Source organism: Choloepus didactylus, chromosome 18, assembly GCF_015220235.1.
Source record: "Choloepus didactylus isolate mChoDid1 chromosome 18, mChoDid1.pri, whole genome shotgun sequence".
NCBI classification, from domain to species: domain Eukaryota; kingdom Metazoa; phylum Chordata; class Mammalia; order Pilosa; family Megalonychidae; genus Choloepus; species Choloepus didactylus.
The window spans coordinates 51486183-51505292 of NC_051324.1; the positions used below are offsets into that span (position 1 = coordinate 51486183).

General features: G+C 50.9%; 1 protein-coding gene across 5 annotated transcripts in view; it reads right to left on the reverse strand.

Moving 5' to 3' along the window:
- The window catches only part of ACLY (ATP citrate lyase), a 42448-nt gene extending 25115 nt beyond the window's left edge, over nt 1-17333 (reverse strand). For 2 of the 5 annotated variants that reach the window (XM_037809138.1, XM_037809137.1), the window contains exons 1-13: nt 17187-17333; nt 14583-14592; nt 12757-12927; nt 11556-11678; nt 9630-9692; nt 8946-9136; nt 8373-8452; nt 5560-5690; nt 4676-4794; nt 3620-3756; nt 2935-2996; nt 1414-1531; nt 184-338 (exon numbers count right to left, since the gene is read on the reverse strand). In XM_037809138.1, the coding sequence (XP_037665066.1) occupies nt 184-338; nt 1414-1531; nt 2935-2996; nt 3620-3756; nt 4676-4794; nt 5560-5690; nt 8373-8452; nt 8946-9136; nt 9630-9692; nt 11556-11678; nt 12757-12927; nt 14583-14592; nt 17187-17323 (1497 nt within the window). In that variant the 5' untranslated portion in view covers nt 17324-17333. Of the gene's footprint in view, nt 1-183; nt 339-1413; nt 1532-2934; nt 2997-3619; nt 3757-4675; nt 4795-5559; nt 5691-8372; nt 8453-8945; nt 9137-9629; nt 9693-11555; nt 11679-12756; nt 12933-14582; nt 14593-17186 lie in introns of all 5 variants that reach the window. The other 3 variants (XM_037809136.1, XM_037809134.1, XM_037809135.1) reach the window with 2 other exon arrangements.
- Nucleotides 17334-19110: the final 1777 nt, after the last annotated feature.

Genomic DNA, 19110 nt, shown 5'->3' on the forward strand with positions numbered 1-19110 from the left:
ACTGGGCAGGAAAAAAATTGGCTGAGAGATCCAGAAATTGACCATGTACTAATTTTCCTCTGTATTTCCCCAATGCCCCCAAATGGCCAGGTACAGAGGAGGGGCATTGCGTTCTGGATGGTTAGGAGAATGGCGGAAAAGACCAGAAGATCCCTTTAAGGGGAGAGGAAGGTTGGCACCTACCGATGTGCTCCCGCTGGCATTGAGGAGAAAGTTTGCTGTGTGGGCAGCTGTGGGTGGCTGATTGGGGATGGGCCGGTGGCCCAGAGCCATGCCCACAATGGCTGTCATGTGTGTCTCAGTGCCAAAGACATGGATGGGGATCCCAGTGGTCTTTCCTGGGAGGGAAGGAAAAGAATCCATCATTCAAGTCTTCAAATAAGTGCCTGGGCCACATAATTTTGCAAAGGTCCCTTTACAGCTTTGCCCAATGTCTGATACTTTCTGTGTAAAGCCAATTATCCAGGATACATGAGCTGTCATATTTTCACCACCAGATCACCTGCTGGTAAGAGCAAGAAACAGCTCTACTGGCGAGCCCCAAGTGACCAAAAGCACTGTGAGAATCCACACGCCTGTTTGCAGCCCGGTCTTGCCTCTCCACCCACCGAGCCCCAGCGCCTACATTCCCTGAGCTCCAGCCTCCCTGGCCCTTCTGCTCCTGAACACCCTGAGCTCCTTTCCCCAGGGCTCTGCCCCAGCTCTTCCGTCTTCCAGGAGCTCTCTTACCCAGGTCTTCATCAGCCGGATCCCTCGTCACTCAGCTCAGCTCAAGTGTCACCTCCTGAGAAAGGCCTTTGCTGACCTTTGCCAGCCACCCGTCTTCATGCCACCCTTGCTGCCTTCATACCATCCCTATTTGACAGCATCTTTGTCATGTGTTTACTTGTTTAATGTCCCAACCATGAGGGCACATCTTGATAATCTCACTGTGGCATCCCTGGGTCTGGCCCACAGCGGATACTCAGTTTTGGAGGAATGAGTGCAATCACTCCAAGTGACTTAGAGGGGTTTAGTGTTTGCCATGGATACCACACTTGGAAAAATGGGAGGGCAAGAAAGGCTGTCTGTCCCATCAGAGGGCCTGCTTACTCAACAAGAGCATCTTATTTCTGTCACCACTCTGACACGTCACAGGAACCCCTGCTCCATACCTAACTGCCCTTGGCAACGGGGACTGCACATTCTTAGGTTTGGGACAGGCAAGCGGCCGGCTCTGTGTCATGAGAAGGCAGAGAATGGAAGAGGCACAGAATATGAAAGTGGAAGAAAGCCCCAGCTTGTTACCTCAAAGCTGCATAGCCAGAAAGTGGAGTGGAGAGCACGAGGAGTTCCAGGACTGACTCTTTCAGGAATCAAAGCTGGACCACCCAACCCTTGGAGTGGGAGGGAGAGAAAAGATCCCCATCTTACCGACTTCTCCCATCACCCGTAAGCCCTCCTGGTAGTTGGGACCACCTCTCCGTACAAAGATCGTGACCTCGTGCTCCTTTAGGGGGCCCTGGTAATCCCGGATCGCTCTCACGATACCCTGGAAGCACAAAGGGCCAACACAGACACGTGACCAAAAACAAGACAGCCATAAAGCAATGACTTAAGCCGTGATAAACAAATGTGCCAGGACATATGTAGCAAGTGCTACGAAGCACGGCAGGTCCTGGCAATCAAGAACCTTACCAGTGTGGCCTGGACCATGCAAAAGCAACCCAAAGGCCTAGGGCATGAGAGTGCTTGAAACGTTGCTGCTCCAAGAGTCTGCAGTCCTCCTTCTTACCGCTTACTGAAATTTTGAGGAAAAAAAATCTATGCTGGGGTTCTACGCAAAGGTTTTCAGAGGTATCAGGACATAGTCTTCCTAAATGTCAAGGTCGTACAAATGCTTTTTCAAGTGATTTAGAAGAACAGCCCTGGCAATGGATATCAACTTTGAAAAATGGGAGAATGAAAAGGTGTGCACTGGCTTTGTCTCCCCAGGCAGAGGGCTTGTTTACTGAGCCAGGAGTCTCACTTCTGTCACCCAAAGCACTTCACATGAGGTTCCATACACTGTTCCTGCTCCAGAAGTAACTGCCTCTATCAACGGCCCCTATGCCTTTTACTGTAGGATTGCTTAGAAATTAAAACAAAGCCACCAAGATTCTGTTTCAGATTTGTCTGCTGAATCAGGTCCAGTTAGGGAGACCCTGTTTTAGGCAGGACTGATGAGACCTGGTCCTCCACTTCCTGAGAGCTCAGATGTTCAAGGTTGACATTTATTCATTATTCACAAAACTTACACAGAACCACCAGAAGTTGGCACATTCTTCTGAATAGCCCCACTGAGCACCTGAGCGTATGGAATAACAGGCTCCTGGGGAGGCCACCCAGACGGGAACAACTCTCCCGACACGTGGGCTCTGTCACCCTTATCGACATTTCCTTTAAACCATGTGCCTACGCTGTGACCCGTACACAGGGATCTGGGCTGAGGGAACCTGACTGGATGAGCAGGAGCTCCAGGTCAGCTAACACTTCCCATTCTGACCTTTTGGAGAAGGGGCTGATGTTGGAGAGATGACAAAGACTGGGAGTTGCAGAGACCCAAGGAGTCTTACAACAGGGCTTTGGAAAGCAGGGTAAGTTGAGCCAGTTCTCTAAAACTTGCTCCTGAAAAGGGAGAAGGCAGACATTCACCTTCTCCCCATGCTTCAGGTGGGAAAATTACAGTCCAGTGAGTGCCAGCTACCTGCCCACAGACACACAGGACACACAGCTTCAGATCCAGATTTCCCGCCCCAGCATCTTCTGCATGCCCAACAGGAAACCCTGGGCCAAGAGATGTCCCTGGACTGCGGAATTCTTGGGAACTTGCCTCTGTCTCAATCCTTGCTCACCAGATCCCTTCCCCAAACCTGCTTTCCCCCAAAACTGCACCGTTCCACTACAGCTGCTTACCTTAAATGTGGCGGCTACATTGGTGAAGTTTGCGATGCTGCCTCCGATGATAAGGATCTTGCCTAGGTTTGGAGTAAGAAGAGAAATTAAAAAATGGTTAGAAAGGTAGACTTGAGCATCTTAGCAGAAACCCAACTGAAGGAGTTCTCTCCTCTGAGCAAGGGACCTCCAACTCTGAGGAGGTTTCAGTAGAGGCAGGGGCTGATGCTGCCTGTTCAGCCTTAACCACTCAGCTCTCCACATCTGGGCCACTCAGCAGATGCTTCACGCAAACCCACAGAATTGCTATGTCAATCCTATTGGGCATCCAGAAATCCAGCTTGGTTTCTGGATGTCTCTGCCCAGAATCTCATCCTGGTTCAAGGGAATGGGAATTAGTATACATGGAATCCTGGGCAGGTGCTACTAGAACTAATCTGTAACAATCAGAGAGTATGCCACTGCCTCCTACTCCTTTCACCTGCTTATAGGGTTTTATTTATGCACACATCACCTCCTTGCCCTTTCAGAGCTGCCTCTCCCAACTTCAAATAGATGTTGTCACTGACTACCAGGCAGTCAAGGATACCGAGGTACAGAAGTTAAACGGCTACCCCGAGGGTGCAAAGGCCCAGGACCACGACCTCAGCAATGCCTCATACAAAGTTGTTCCCACTGCACCAGGCTGGGGGAGGGCGTCTCTCACCATCTGGGTGCTTCTCACGTGTCATGAGGGACAGAATCGTCTTGGCATAGTCATAGGTCTGCTGCTCGCTGGGGGCGCCTGAGTACTCCCCATAGTTCGCCAGCTCGTTGACACCCCCAAGATCGCAGATGGTGTCGCTGCCAGGAAGACACCAAAATCAGTGCTGGCTCTGACTCTCCGGGGAAAAGGGTGGCAGCCTGTGCCTGGGAGGTCATGCAGATTCCCCCCACAGCGCTGAAGACAACCTGAGAGAGTTCTCTCTTGGACCTCCAGCCCTCAAGCCCCATGAAGCCACACTTGCAGGTGAACTGGGCCAGGGGAGACTCATCTGGTCGATGCACTCTGCCAACCCTGTGCCATGTGGGGCTCCGGTCCAGGTAATGGCAGGTGAAAGGAATATGGAATGCCTCCCTGACACTAAGACAAGGAAAACAGCCTACTCAGGAGTCCCTGCCAGGCTGCCCAATATGGAAGTTAAAACTGTGGGCAGTCCAAGGAAAGCATACACACAGGTTATGTGTCCAGAAACAGACAGACACCTACTGTACTTTAAGTGGGGAGAAAAAAAAGTTAATTATATTGCAAAGTGTATGGAATATGATATATAGAATATGGGATAAAATATGATCCCATATTTCTACAAAGCAAAAAATATGAAAATAACTATAGAGGCATTAAAACGCTTGGAAGTACATACAGTGACAGACTTGGGAAAAGGAGTGGGGAAATATCCAGGGAATTTCACTTTCTGTATTTGTTGTATCTTTGCTTAAGACTTAAAATTAACACAAAGAACTTCTTTTTGAAGCAAATAAAGGCTGCAGGAGACACTGTGTGCAGGGCTGGCCCTCACCAGAGCAGCACTGGTCCTTCTGGGATATCTCGGCAACTGTGTGCCTCACAAGTTCCTGCTCCACATCTCAGTGGGAAACCAGAGGCCCTCCGAGGTGAGGCATGACCAGGGCCACACAGATGACAGACAGACCCCATCACGTGTCGGACCCCACACCCCTGGGTGGGCCTGGTGGTGTCCCGTCAGTAGCCCCCTTCAGTCACCTGTACACGACAGAGGCACCACCCCCAGCCACCATGGTCCAGATCCTCCCCTTGGGGTTCAGCAAGGTCAGCTTCAGACTTGCCCCACTTTTGGCATCCAGGTCTGCAATGTAGGCTTCCTAGAGACCAAAGACCAACAAGTGGGCCCTTGGGTTACCTGCTTCACCAGGTTCCAGAACCCAGAGACCCTCCCCTTTCCCTGGAGGCACGTGAAGAGTCACTCAATTGCCTTAAGGGAGTGGAGGGTGAAGAGATTATGCAAGTCCCCCTGTGCCTGAGAAAAACAAGATGGTGTCTTCAAGTACAACCATCCACAGCCACAGCCACTGCCTGGGGACAGACCTCCCAACTCCTTTCTCTCTGGCTGCCAGTTCGTGGCCCTCTGCCCAAGTCCTGAGCTCCCCATCACTCTGCTTCTACTCTGCCCCCCCTCACCCCCACTCCCAGTCTCTGCCTGCTGAGCTCATCTCAGCCATTCCCCCCATACCCAGCCTCTCCCCTTGGCCTGGGTTACTTCACGGAAGGCTTGATGCTGGGAGAGGACCCCTCAGAGGAAGGGATGCAATTAAAATTCTCAGCAAGTAGCCAGTGAAAACTACCTTCCGGGTAGGATTAGGAGGAACCACTCAGAATTATCATGAAGCAACAAATCAAGTTAAAAACCCAGGGAGGTTGATTGAGAGAGATGTCTAAAAGGATTTCTGGCTGGGATTCAGAGGCTTGGCTGACTCCCACCCCATTCCACGGGGGTTTTAGAAAATTAAATGGTTCTTGTCCTTCCTCTGTCTGCCAAATACACAGCCCACAAGGGGAGCCAAATGCTCATTTCAGATTAATCACCCTTACCCCAGACCATCTCCCCCTGCCCCCGAAACCAGCCCTACCTCAGGATAAGCCTCACGCCCGAAGGGGGGAGGAAACTCTATATCACCCCACTTCATTTTGCAGATGTAGTCGGCCGTGGCATCCACCTTGGCAGCCAAGTCAAGAATATAGACACCATCCTCGGTCACGACTGGGAGAGAAGAAGAGGCAATCAGACACCAGCTCCACACAGAGGCGACCATCAATCCCAAACCCTCTTGCCATCAGACTCCTCCCAAACACCAGTCCTGTGGGATCCCACACATGGACTTCCTTGGCTCTACAAGAAACCAGAATGGCTCTAATGGAGACACAGCTTCCCCCAGTAAAGGAGAACACAAATCCTATGAGATGGATTCATCTCTCCCTGATCTAAAGGTAACATGACCAGGAAATCTGTATTGGCTGCCATGGCAATTTTTTAACATCTTTATAAAACTCTACACTCCTTGTTTTAAATAACTAACCATTTACCTATCCGTGACCCTGTCATTTAAAAAAACTGCTTAAAGTACATGTTGTGCCAGGACAGCTCCTGGGTGCACATCTGGACTTCCTGGGAACCAGCTGGGGGAAGCCTCCGTGTCGGGTGGAATGGGAACTGTGGGGCTCACTGGGCCCTCAGCCAGCAGGATTCATTTACTGCCACCACCTCACTGGACATCCATCTTCCTTTCCCCCCAGGGCCATTTAGCTAATTAAGTTAGCACAGAACCATCTGGTCCATTAGGGTGGCTATGTCCTCAGCTGGAATCTGATTTGATTTCTCAGCTTCCTGGACTCTGCTCTGAGAAGTCCTGAACAGAACCACCCTGCACCTCTTTAACCCACACCTTCTTTGCTCCACCAGGCCTGTCTCCTTCACAGCCTGAGCAGGTTGGACCAAGTTCTTCCCAACATCAGATGTCAATGACTGACCACCTTCTCCGGCAGGCACAGTGTGCTGGACTGGGGGTGGGTGGGTTTGAGGGCCCCAAGGGGAAAGAAGAGTCTGAAGGGTCAGGGCAGAGGCAGCCAACTCCCTGGCCTGGTAGGACAGCCTAACCCATTCGCAGGAACAGCAACAGAGCACACATTCAGATCAAAACCAGAACTTTCCTCGTTACTGCAAAGGAGAGGCTAAGCCTACCTATAATTGTGCCTAAGAGTCTCTCCCAGAGAACCTCTTTTGTTCACTCAGCAAGTGAACTCACTGCCCTCCCCACTACATGGGACACGACTCTCAGGGGTGTAAATCTCCCTGGCAACGCGGGACATGACTCCCAGGGATGAGTCTCGACCCAGCATTGTGGGATTGAGAATGCCTTCTTGACCAAAAGGGGGAAGAGAAATGAAACAAAATAAAGTTTCAGTGGCTGTGAGACTTCAAATGGAGTCAAGGGGTCATTCTGGAGGTTATTCTTATGCGTTGTAAAGATATCCCTTTTTAGTTTTTAGTGTATTAGAATGGCTAGAAGGAAATACCCAAGTCTGTTGAACTGCAACCCAGTAGCCTTGATTCTTGATTCATAGAATTGTATAACTATGAAGCTTACACGGTGTGACTGTGTCCATTGTGAAAACCTTGGTGGCTCACACTCCCTTTATCCAGTATATGGACAGATGGGTAGAAAAATGGCAACAAAAAAACTAAATGATTAATAGGGAGGATGGGATGTTTTGGGTGTTTTTATTTGTATTTTTGTCCTTATTTTTATTTATTTATTTTGTTTTTGGAGTAATGAAAATGTTCAAAAATTGATTTTCATGATGCATGCACAACCATATGATGGTACCATGAACAAATGATTGTACACTGGGGATGATTGTAAGGTATGCGAATATATCTCAATAAAATAATTAAAACAAAACAAAATAAAAAAACAGAACTTCCCCATCACGGAACAATTCAAGACCAAAGAAAGAAGCTGGAATTGGTTAAAAAAAAAAAAGGGATAATTATTGTCTTCTGAGAGCTCAGAAACAGGAGCCTGCACTTAATGAGCTTGGAGATCCCTCCATACAGGCATACCTGTCTGCATGGCCCTGGTAAGTGCCAAGGTCCACTGGGGTCTAGGTCTCTGAAGGGCAAGGCCAGGGTTGTGATAGCTACCAGGACTCTGTTATAAATGACTGTGATGGTTAGGTTTATGTGGCAACTTGGCTAAGTGATGGTACCCAGGTGTCTAGTCAAGCAGGCACTGGCCTGTTACTGCAAGGACATTTGTGGCTTTAATAAACCAGAAGGCTGGTTTATTAAATCTTCAGTCAATTCATTGCATGTGGCTGATTACATCAGGAAGGGAGTGACTTCTGCAATGAGATAATTTAATCAGCTGGATTTAACCCAATCAGTTGAAGACTTTTAAGGGAGAAGAGAGAACTCACTTCTTCATCCAGCCAGCCTCTCCTGGGGAGTTCATCGAAAACCTTCATTGGAATTGCCAGCTTGCTGCCTGCCCTACAGAATGTGGATTCATGCATCCCTACAGTTTTGTGAGACATTTTTATAAAATCTCATATTTACAGATATCTCCTGTTGGTTCTGTTTCCCTAGGGAACCCAAACTAATACAGCTTGCTCTAAGCTCCTTCTGTCTGTGAGCTCTCTTACAGGACTCAAGTGATTTCATAAAGACCTACCCTGAACAGGCAGGGTCTTTATCTCCAGGGAAATAATTTAATCAAAGGTCTCGCCCACAGTTGATTGAGTCACATCTCCATGGGAACACTCAATCAAAAGATTACTATCTGCCCTCACAAGATTGCATCAAGAACATGACCTTTGAGGGACATAATATATCCAAACCGGCACAACAACCCTTGTCCCATTCCATCCCAGCAAAGCGAGTTACCAAGGGGGTTAATCTCCAGGTAGGTGAAGTACAAATCTTCATAGAAATTGAAGAGGCCGGAGATAAAACTGGCCAGAATTCTAGACGGGAGAGGGAGGAATGGTCAGTCAATCCATCAGGGAGCAGCGCAGCAGCACCACCACCACCCCCGCAGCAATCTCTCACTGCCCCTGTCAGCTCCATGTCCCGACACCAGACCATGCCGGCCCCTCCCTTTCCTCAGCCAAACCCTGCTCCTGGACATCACTCTTCAGCCATCTGAGGCGGAAAGGAAGCTGTCAGGCCTGGAACTAAAGGAGGAGGCGCCAGACAGACAGGGGCAAGGAGGTGAGGGAGGCTGATGGGCATATTTCAGCTGATTCGAAGCCAGCCTCCCCCCCGCCCCCCAGCTCTCCTCCTTTGGACGGACCAAGAGGCTGACCCTGCCGCCTGCTCTCCCCGCCTCCCACCACAGTACCCAGAGGGTGGATTTCCAGACAGGGAGCCCAGTTTGCTTTCTCAGGTCTGTGCAAAGGACCTATTGGTCTTCCCATCTGCCCCACTGCCACCTCCCTACCATCCCTCTCACTCAACTCTTTCTTGTCCTCAGGGGCATGGACCAACAGGTGTTTCTTAATGTCCTCAGGATTCAGCTTCTTGTCCACACCAACGAGCAGTTTCTGGGCTTTAGCGTCCACATCGCCCACGTCCATCCCACCCTCATGGTGGAATAGGATGTAGTCCCCATCTCGGGCAGCATAGATGCAGACATAGAACTCCTCTGCCTTGCGGGTGAAGACAGCATTAAGTGGGTGAGGGGCAGAGAACTGGGGAAGATGGGACCACCTCACCCCTAGAGAGGAGCCCAACCCCTGTGGTCTCATTTCCAAAACCCATTAGAAAACACTAACCCAGCAGACACAGTTCAACGTATCTTTCCCTTGGGAAGAGAAGAGGCTACTACACACTGGCTGATGGTCTAGACTGAGCCAGTGTGACCTGATCTTGGGGGTGGGGATGGGGAGTGGGCAGGGGGTGCTGCTTTCAAGTCTTCCTCATCCCAGCAATCGGAAGTCCCCTCTGTTACCAGCCCTAACTTCCCCCTGCTGCAAACTAAGTCCCTTTCTTTGTCTGACTCCCTGCTCCACAGCAACCTCGCGGACTCTGGTCCTTTTCATTTTTTTCCATCAGCTTGATTTTTCTTTTCATTGTTTTAGGGTCAAAAACCACAAAGCTCCAGGAGGGAAAAGACCCACCTTGGAGCCACCACCCACATACCTGACTATGAGGGACGAAGGGCTCGATCAGAAAGTTCTTGAGGAAGCCTTTGGCCTTGCCAACCTGCGGAGATATCAAAGGAGATGAGGCCCAAATGAACAGCACCTCTTACTCCCCAGGACAGGAGAGATCACCTTCTGCTCTCTCCACCTGCCCTTCCATCAGAGGTGGGGCTCAAGCACTATCACTACACCCTGCAAAAAAAAAAAAAGTTTTTTCCAGAAACCCAAGCAATGGAGTCACAGGCCCCTAAACTCAGGAAGGCCTCGTAGGGTACCTTCCTCCATCCCCTTGCCCTTGTGCTAGCCACTCTTTGTCATGTACAGACTTTGCACATTCTTTTTCTGCCTTTCTCTGGAGGGTGATCTATGAGCTGCAACATGTCCCCACCCCGAAAAGTACATATATCAGGAGTCATCTCCCTCCCTGTCGTTGCAAATTCAAGAGCTCAGACAAACCAAAACCACCCCAAAGCTCAGGCAGGGATAATGGAGGACTGAGAACTTGGGGAGGGGAGGCCATTCTGCTTTGCCTGCTTTTCTGAGGTGGGCATGGTAACCCAGCCTGAGGATATGAGCCCAGGTGTGGCCAGTGGTGGGGCAGGGAGAAGAGAGAAGCAATGGAGCTTGATGGGGGACCTTTTCTACACAGACTTTCCCTGGCTGAGGACAAAAGGCCTGCAGAGCTCATCAGTTTGAGTGGGTCCCTGGTGGCAGCCAAGGCCAGACAGCCCTCATCCCAATGTGTCCCAAAGCCCCCACCTGGCCCATGAGTCACTGCTGAGTCAGGGAGCAGACAACAATCCATCGGAGGTAATGTGCCCCGACGATGCTGCCAGCACAGACGTTCTGACATCCCCCTCCCAACAGCCAGCTGAGGGCAAGGGCACATGATGACCTCCCTGGGGACACCATCCCGCCTCACAACCGCCGACCCCTCCCCAAAGGCCTGGGGGCTAGAAGGTCTAGAAGGTGAGGGTCCCTCTGCTCTCAGAACCATGTGCAATTTCAAAGATCTCTCTTTACCCATGAGAGCCAGAAACTGGAAATTAACATTGGGGCCTGCTTTGGGGAAGCCAAGAAAGGGAGGAAAACATCCCGATTGCCTCCTACATTCCGACTTCCAAGGCAGCCCAGGAACAGCTCAGCCCTGGTCCATCTTCACCCCAGATGGGCACTAGTCCCTCCAGAACCATGTGTAGATAGCCAGGGATGGGTGGCACATCCTACCCCAGCTAAGCCAAGCCTCGGCCACCACTCCTGACCCCCAGTTCTCCAGCAACCTTTGGTGAGGAGAGGAGACACAATTTTATTTCTGAACATCTCTCAACCTTCCCAAACCATATTTCACTTTAGTCATCTATATAATTGAAATTAATCACTGAACCAGGAGAAGCCAAGAGCTGAATTTACTCTTTAGTATTAACTATCTCTTGGTTCTTGGCCCAACGTCTCTTTGCCTTAACTGACTCTTGCATCTCCCTTTTATTTTCATCCTTGTTTGACCTTACCCACCCCCCTAAGGTATGCACATCATAACAAAGCAAACATAATCCTTTTTTGGAAATTAGAAAGGGGTTCCTGGAGTGAACAGAAAGGGGTTGGAGTCCCGTTTCCATCCATTATGGTTGTTAAAAAAGCAGACCACTTCCACCTGGCTCTCAGATTGTACTTGGGTCACTTTAGCAGCATATTCTGCCCAGGCTGATAAAAGGAATTCAGGTTTCCTGACAGGGGCAGCTGGAAATGAGCACCAAGACTGGCCCTGCCGCCTACAGCCACCAGGGCAGGTCAGCTCTGCAGAACTCCACCTTCCCTAGGCTGCAATTTGACTGGTCTGTGGGGACGGGCCACAGGACTGCTGATCCGCAAGAGCACATTGGCTTCCATTACCTTGCAGGTCCGCCCCACCCTATACTAGACTCACCATGGCCTCCTGTCCCAGCCGTGGCTTCAGCCAGCACTTGACCCCATCCAGAGTGAGGTTGACCCCGACTAGGCCCAGCTTTCCACGCCGTTTAATCAGCTGGTCTGGCTTGACCACCAAGTTCTGAAATGAGAGGGAATGTATTTAGAATGGAGCAGAGTAAGAGGTGATAATTTAAGGACCCAAAGCATAGGACAAAGCCTGATGGTTTCCAATCCACCCTACTCCCATCACCCTTCAAAAGCCACCCCCCAAAGCACCTTTCACCTACCCCACCTACATCTTTCTTTTGACTCCTAGGAATCCGGAGCCATGAGTACACAAAAAGAGGCCTGGCACAACCAAGACCTGCTGAATAAATAAGCGATTTCCTAACATTCCCTATGTCCTTAGAATGTGGACCAGCACATATGTTCCAAAGGCAGCATGCGAGCCTTGGGGTTATAAAGTACCAATGAGACTATCTGGTCAACCCCATGTCTGTGCTTGGACCCTACCTACAACATTCCCAACAAGCAGCCCCTAGCCACTGCTCACACACATCCAAGTGCCAGGAAAATCACTACCAAAAACTTTCACTGTTGGTCCTCATCCTTCTCACTGGGCCCCACCAAAGAGGTCTAATAGCTTCCCAACACCTTCTCAAAAACAGCCCTGCAGGGATCAGAAGACAGCAGCCTCTACTCCAGGCAGATTCCCCAAGGCCACTCTTCACAATCAATGTTACACATCCTCATTGCTCTGCACGTCCCTGATACGCTCTGCTTCTGGGGGAAGAGGAAATGCATACCTACTTTTTATTGAGCATTTAGTAAGTGCCAGGCAGCAAACCAAATGCTTTCCGATATTACTGTTACTCTTTATAGCTCACAGAGTGAGTGTTATTCCCATCTGACAGATGGTGAATCTCAAACTCAGGGGTAAACTGGCTTGCTCCAAGCCATGTAGTCAATAAAGAAAGAGTTGAGATTTGAACTCATTTGTCCACTTCCAAGCCCAGGTTCTATATACCATGCTACAGTACCTCAAAGTGCAGGGCCCAGAGCTGAGAATAAAACCTTGCTTGGCCCACTGCATGCTGCCCACCCATATAGGAGTCTACAATCACGTTACCTTCTCAGACTGCTTCAATGGGCCCATTACTTTCTCTTCCCCAGACCCTGGGCCTAGAAGAAAGACCCAGGGTGAAGGTGGGGCTCACCTGACTGAGCAGCCAGGGATGGTCCTGCAGCAGATGGGCCCAATCCGTGTCAGGGGTGACCCGGGCATACTTGAACCGGTTCTGGATGGCCGATGTAGTGCAGATGTACTTGTAAAGCAGTTCCTTGCCCGTCTGCTCCGAAATTGCTTTGGCCGACATGGCTGCAGAGACCTGCTCTACCGTTGGGGTGAGAGAAGCTGGTCAGAAGGGTTAGGAAAATGGAGGCACCATCTTCCCTCAACAGGGCAGACCCACTCCCAGTTGCCCCTAAGGAGGAAAAGGGCTACCCAGCAGGAGGGACAGAAGGGAGATTTCAAATAGCACTTTTGCCAGCAGAGAAGGTGAATTCAGAGATAAAAGGTGAGGGAACATGGTAGAGAAAAACAAAGGTGGCATTTTCTTTGGCCTCTACACGGCCTCTACACCCTCTAGGCAAACTATGTCCACCCACAACCACATTCATACTGGAGCAAAAGGGAGCTATATTGGGGAGACCAGGAATACAAGTGGTGTGACCCCAAATCCAAGGTGGGCACAGATACTGAAACACACACCCTTCAGTTCTGTGATCTGTGGGGAACACAGTCAGAATTGCCCAATGCTGGCCTTACTTCCCCTACAGGTTTTGTCTCCCCCACACCCAGACTCTCACACACACACACACACACACACACACACACACACACATCACCAGGCCCTGGCCAGGCCAGCAAGTTTACTTAGTCTCAGGCAGAAGAAGGCTACCAAGGCCCTGGTTAGGTGGGGACGAGGAAAAGGGAAGTCATCTCCAAGGTCATTTCTTCCAAGACACTAGACTCCCACCCCTGAATACAGAGCAGACACAGGGCGGGGAAACTGTGACCTCTAGCACATCCCACCCACCCCGCTGAGTCATCCAGTTGCTAATTTACAGCAAAATCCACTAAGCAAAACAGAGGCCTCTCTGGGGACCACCATGTACTGGTCACTTCTAACTGAGCCAGAACCGAGAGAGGAGGCAGAAACCTCCTGGACTCATGTATACAGAATCTCCATGTACCTCTGAAGGTACATGGAAATTCATAACCCCATGTCTTAGATGAGGAATAGAAGCTCAAGCAGAGGAAAAGATTAACTTGCCCAAGAAACTCAATTAACAAGCAGGGGACCCAAGACTTGAACCGACTATTTTTCCAAGAATCAAGCCCTTGTTCCCCCTCAATTCAGAGAAGGGCCTGTGGTGACAATCTCTTCATCTTCCCTCTCGACGGCCTTGCCCTGACACCCATTCTCCCATAAGGTAACCCAAGGAACAAGTTGGGCCAAGGAGAGGAGGGAGAAATGGGAAGGGAAATCACATCACTCCTGCCAAAAGCTGGGCAAAATTGGGAAAGGTCATTCCTGCCTCTCCCACAAAGGCCCAGAATTGAAGCCGTTGAATTTTCTGGGGGAGAAAAAAGCCAAGTGCAAATAAACGAGGGTGGGGTTAAGGAGTTGGCTGGTTTACACATACGGGAAGGTTGGACTCCAGCCCCAGCCTGGAAAGGTCCACGTACAAGGGGCCACTTTGCACCTCCCCACCACCTCAACTGGCCAGGCACGGGCTTCAAGTTCTAATCCTGGCTTGGCTCTCTCTGTCTTCCAGCTTGTCTCCAGCACAGCACAATGGGCGTATTCAACCTGGTGTCTGCCCCAAAGTGGGGTAGCTGGGAAGGGGCTCAAAAGAGAGGTTCCCTTTTCTGGCCTTCCCCTGGGATGACTTTCAGCTCCTTCTCAAAATGAGTTTCCAAAGAACATGCCCCTTTTGATGCTCCAACCAGTCCCACAGTCCTCCACCCCCCACCCACTCCAGCTCCACTTCCTAACCTTCCTGACTCAGACCAGAAAAGCTGGTCCTGAAATCAGATGGGCATGCCCGCCTCACCCCTCCCAGTGCGCAGCCCAGGGCAGACCAAGCAGAGAGGAGGAGGGGACAGCCACTGACCACCTCAGCAATCTGGATACTTCCAGCACATGTGATCACAAACTCCAGGAGAAAGAAAGTCAGTCAGCTAAGTCTGACATTCCCAATCAAACTGTTCCTTGAACCTGGAACTCCCCAAACAGGCCCAAGACCCAACATTGGAAAGGACAAGAGAGAGAAATGGGGACTTTCTGCAGATGAAAAAAAAAAAAAAAAAACACAATTTTCTTGAGCCTCAGATCAAATCTCTGATGCAAGTGCCCATCTCCATAGGGTCTTGGAAGTGGGTTGAGGAAGAAGACACAATAGGGAGATGATACAAGACAGAAAAAAAGAGTTTCCAGTTTACCAAAACAGATTTGCTACCAGAGCCCTTTGGTGTAGATGGGGGAAGACCCTCTCCAGGTCGAGACAAAGAATTTATGCGATAGAATAAAAGTGGAGAGAGTCTGCCCTCTGCATACTCACCAATGCAGGGCTAGAAGGGAAATGGTTCATAAATCCAGTGAATGGACTTACTGGAGACAAATCACAACTTGTTCAGTAAAGTCTTGAAATTCCTTAACTTCATTTGAGGTTTCAGACTTTTGCACATCTGAAGGAAACTATAGCCCAGAAAAATGTGCACACATCCTATCATGCATAAAATTTCAAGGTGTTCACTAGTGACTTATGATCAGACCACAGACCACAAGTTAAGAACATTTGCTCTAGTGACAGCAGGACCCAAGTTAAAGTGTAACTGACCTAGGTTTGGGGAGCCCCAAAGTTTTAGGTTGTCTCCTCAGCAGCCAAATTGCTGTCAAACTGGTGTTACATGGCTTCATGGAAGAGATAAGACCACCAGGAGTCCGTTTTTGGATCCCAGGAACTGCTACTTGGCAACAGGTAAATATGTAAACCATTTGGGGAAAATCATGCCAAGAAAAACCAAAAACGCACACATACATACACATACTCCAAGGGTGGGACCTTATGAGTTGAATGAAGTCTTTTCTGCAGACTGAGCCACCCAGGAATGAGCTCAGCCACAGCTGCCACAGAAGCAGAAGCAGCCCACAGGGAAGGTTGAGTGAAAAGAGCCTGTTAACAAGGAAGGTGCCCCAAGGACACAATCAGTGCAAAAGAATAATTTGAGGATACTACTTAGGGTCACTCTTTGGGAGGAATAAAAATCATTCATTTTATAGTTAGTATCAGTAGGATTGGATTTTTTTGAGAGGGTGGGCAAACACTGGAGTAAAGAAGAAGGGCAGAACTCTGTGGATACCCCACCCCCAGCAAGCATAGCGCCAGAATGGAGAGACACCAGCTGCCCAATGTCTGAACGGCTCTTCCCATTACTGCCCCCCAAGCTGTTTAAGAAGGGATGATGCACAACACAAACAGTGAATCCTAAGTTAAACCATGGACTTATAGTTAATATCACAATCATAAAAATGTGCTTTCATCAATTGTAACAAACGTTCCATACCAATGCAAGCTGCTAATAATAAAATGGTACATGGGAATCCTGTATTTTGTGCATGATTTTTCTGTAAACCCACTTCTCTAAAAAAAGGGGGGGGGTGCTGAAAATTACCACTCTTCTGGGCAGCTGCCCCCAAACCAACACTTAAGAAATACAAGGAGCTGAGCAGGTTGAAACACAGAGCAAGGTTAAAGGATGGGGAAGACGGGGTGGGCTGGCAAGACGAAACTGCTTTGCTTTGCATTTCTTCACACCACTCTCTCCAAAACCCTCTTCCAAGGCGGACCCCTAAGACCAGTAAATTCGGTACTTCTTGATCCTGCACAGTTTCTGCCAAGGTTGGAGAGGGCAGCAGGCACTGGGGCTGGCCCTCTGCCAGGCCCTACAGGAGGGCGGCGGCAGCATCCTCCAGGCCCCTGGAGGACCTTGCCGCCGCCAGGCAAGGCGGCAGTCACAGGAATGGGGAGGGAGACGGGCTCCCCGGCCATATGTCGCTGCAAAGCAAGGCCTCGGGCACCCTGGGTGGAGTCCAATCGATCCCCCCAGAACTAAGGAAGGGCCTGAGCCCTGCCTGTGAGGGGTCGGAGTGGGGCGAGTCGCCACCGCTTTCTCTACTTCCCGTCCCCAGCATCCGGTGGGGGAACCCGGATGGGGGCGAAAAGTGGCCCAATAAAGCCGGAGGAGGCGCAATAACTGCCCCTGGGTGGGGGTGAGAGGCGCCAGGATGGGGCAAATGCAATTTGGCCGAAAAGAAGCAAGGACAGCTGCAAGCCCTGAGCAAACTCCTGAGAACTAGAATGTGGGGTAGTGGGGAGTGGTCGACAGGCGGCCATCGGCCGCACTCCCGGACGCAGGTTAACCTGAAGCAAAGACCCCAGAAACTTCCAAGTAGATGCAGGGAGGGCGCGTGAGCACCAAGTGGCGCCAGGGGAGGCGGCTCCGGATTGGGGGAGGGAGGCAAGACGCTCCTGAGACGAGTGGGAACCCCTCTTGCGGAAACAGCCGCCCACCACTCACCTCTCAGCGAAAGTCCGTGCGCGGAGCTCCTTCCTCAGGATCAACTCACCCCACACTCTCCGCTCCGCTCCAGTCTTTGGCAACCGCCCGAGACCTGGCTTTTGTTCCGGCCCAGGCGGGATCCTCCCCACCCCCATCGGCTCACGGCGGGAGCGGCCCCCTGATTGGTCACACGCTTTCCCTAGCCTGAGCGCCAGGGCTCCTCCCAATTCGCTGTCCTGTTTGGCCACGCCCCCGGGGGCGGACCCGGGGGCTGCCGGGACAGGTAGTCCCACAAATTCGCCCGCCCCAGACGGCTGCCTGGTGCCGCCTCTCGCGATCTGGCTGGGCCGAGGCGGGGCCGGGGGTGGGGCCTCGAGTGGGGAGATGGGCCGGGCAGTTCTGGGAGCAGAACACCCGCGACTGGGGGCCGTGGCCTGATCGCTTGGGGGCTGGGCAGACCGCCGTTCTGGTGGGAGGGTGCGGGTGGTTGACCGAACTGGTTGTAGCGCAATTCTTAGGACCTGGAGTCCCTTTCCTCCCTCCCCATGGGAGAAACTGACGTCCGCATCCTGGCTGCCTGAAATCGGCCACACCAAACCCAATTCCTTAGACCCGCTTTCTAAGTAGGCGTGGCAGACAGAAGCGTTTCCAATTAGCACATGCTTGCCTCGCGGCTCCCTGAATACTCCTCCCCACTGAGCGGCTGGGGCGAGGCAAAAGCGGGACTAACAGATCAGACCACCCATAGTGGGTTGGAGCGGGGAACCAGGTGAGCAGGTGCGGCTAGAAGGGTGCCAGTCACACTGCTTTCTGCCCCACTCACCTACCCACCTCTGCGTGGATCAGGGTAGGTCTGAGAATCCAGCCGGAGATTCTAGGGCAGGACCAGGGCCCTTCTGGGGCCATTTCTGCCGGTCTCCTGCCTCGCGTCGGAGATTCTAGGGCAGGACCAGGGCCCTTCTGGGGCCATTTCTGCCGGTCTCCTGCCTCGCGTCCAACCCCACGCTTAAACACTGGAATGAATGGAGTGGCCTCCTTCCCACTTTCTCCACTACCCGCGATGATGACAGACCACATTTTCCAAACCCAAAACCAGGATACCCAATCAACAGGTGCTAGTGAGCTTGTGGGGCAGGATATTTGAAATCAGACAGTTCTGGAAACTCAGGACATATAATTGCTGCTCAGACATTCTGGAGCTTCCCCACCTCCACCTCAGTCTCCTAGGTCTGGCAAGCTGCCCCCTTGGCCTCAACAGCTGTCTAGCTCTAGAAAGGAGGCCAGCTCAGGTGAAGGGGTCAACCCAGCATGCAGAGAATCAGCATGTCTGCACCCTTGGCCCAGCACTGTAGGTCCTGCTCACACAGCAACAATGTTATGACACGGGGACAAAAACTTCCCCAAGCCACCTCCCCTCTCCATCCGGTTGCAGCTGGAAATGGCACAGCTGAACTTGTTGCTGATGCCTGAAACGGTGATCTCTGATGATGTCATTTTCTGGACTCTTTCTTAACCGGCATCCTCCTGAAATAACAGCTCCTCATACCCTCTCTTCTTGGTCCTAAAATGGGGGGAGAGGTTCCAGGGGTTCTTTGATCCCTAAATGAATGGGGCCAAGAACCTCCTCAAGGGTAGTGTCTCTTTAGGTAAAGAAAATATTTCCCATGAAGGGACCCAGTTTCTGGCTTTGGGAGGGGGCAGCAACTCAGGAACTTCATGGGCTAGCAGGACGATTGTAGTCAAAAGTGACCTGTATAGCAGTAAACCCCTCTAGTTAGAAAGGTAAGTTCCTAGGGAAACAGGTACTCTCTGAACATATGCTAGGTTTTTAGGCCATATAAATGTTATTCTCCCCGTTTTATAGCTGAAGAAACAGGCTAAGATAGTGTTCCGGTTTGCTAATGCTGCTGTTATGCAAAACACTAGAAATGGATTGGGAGGG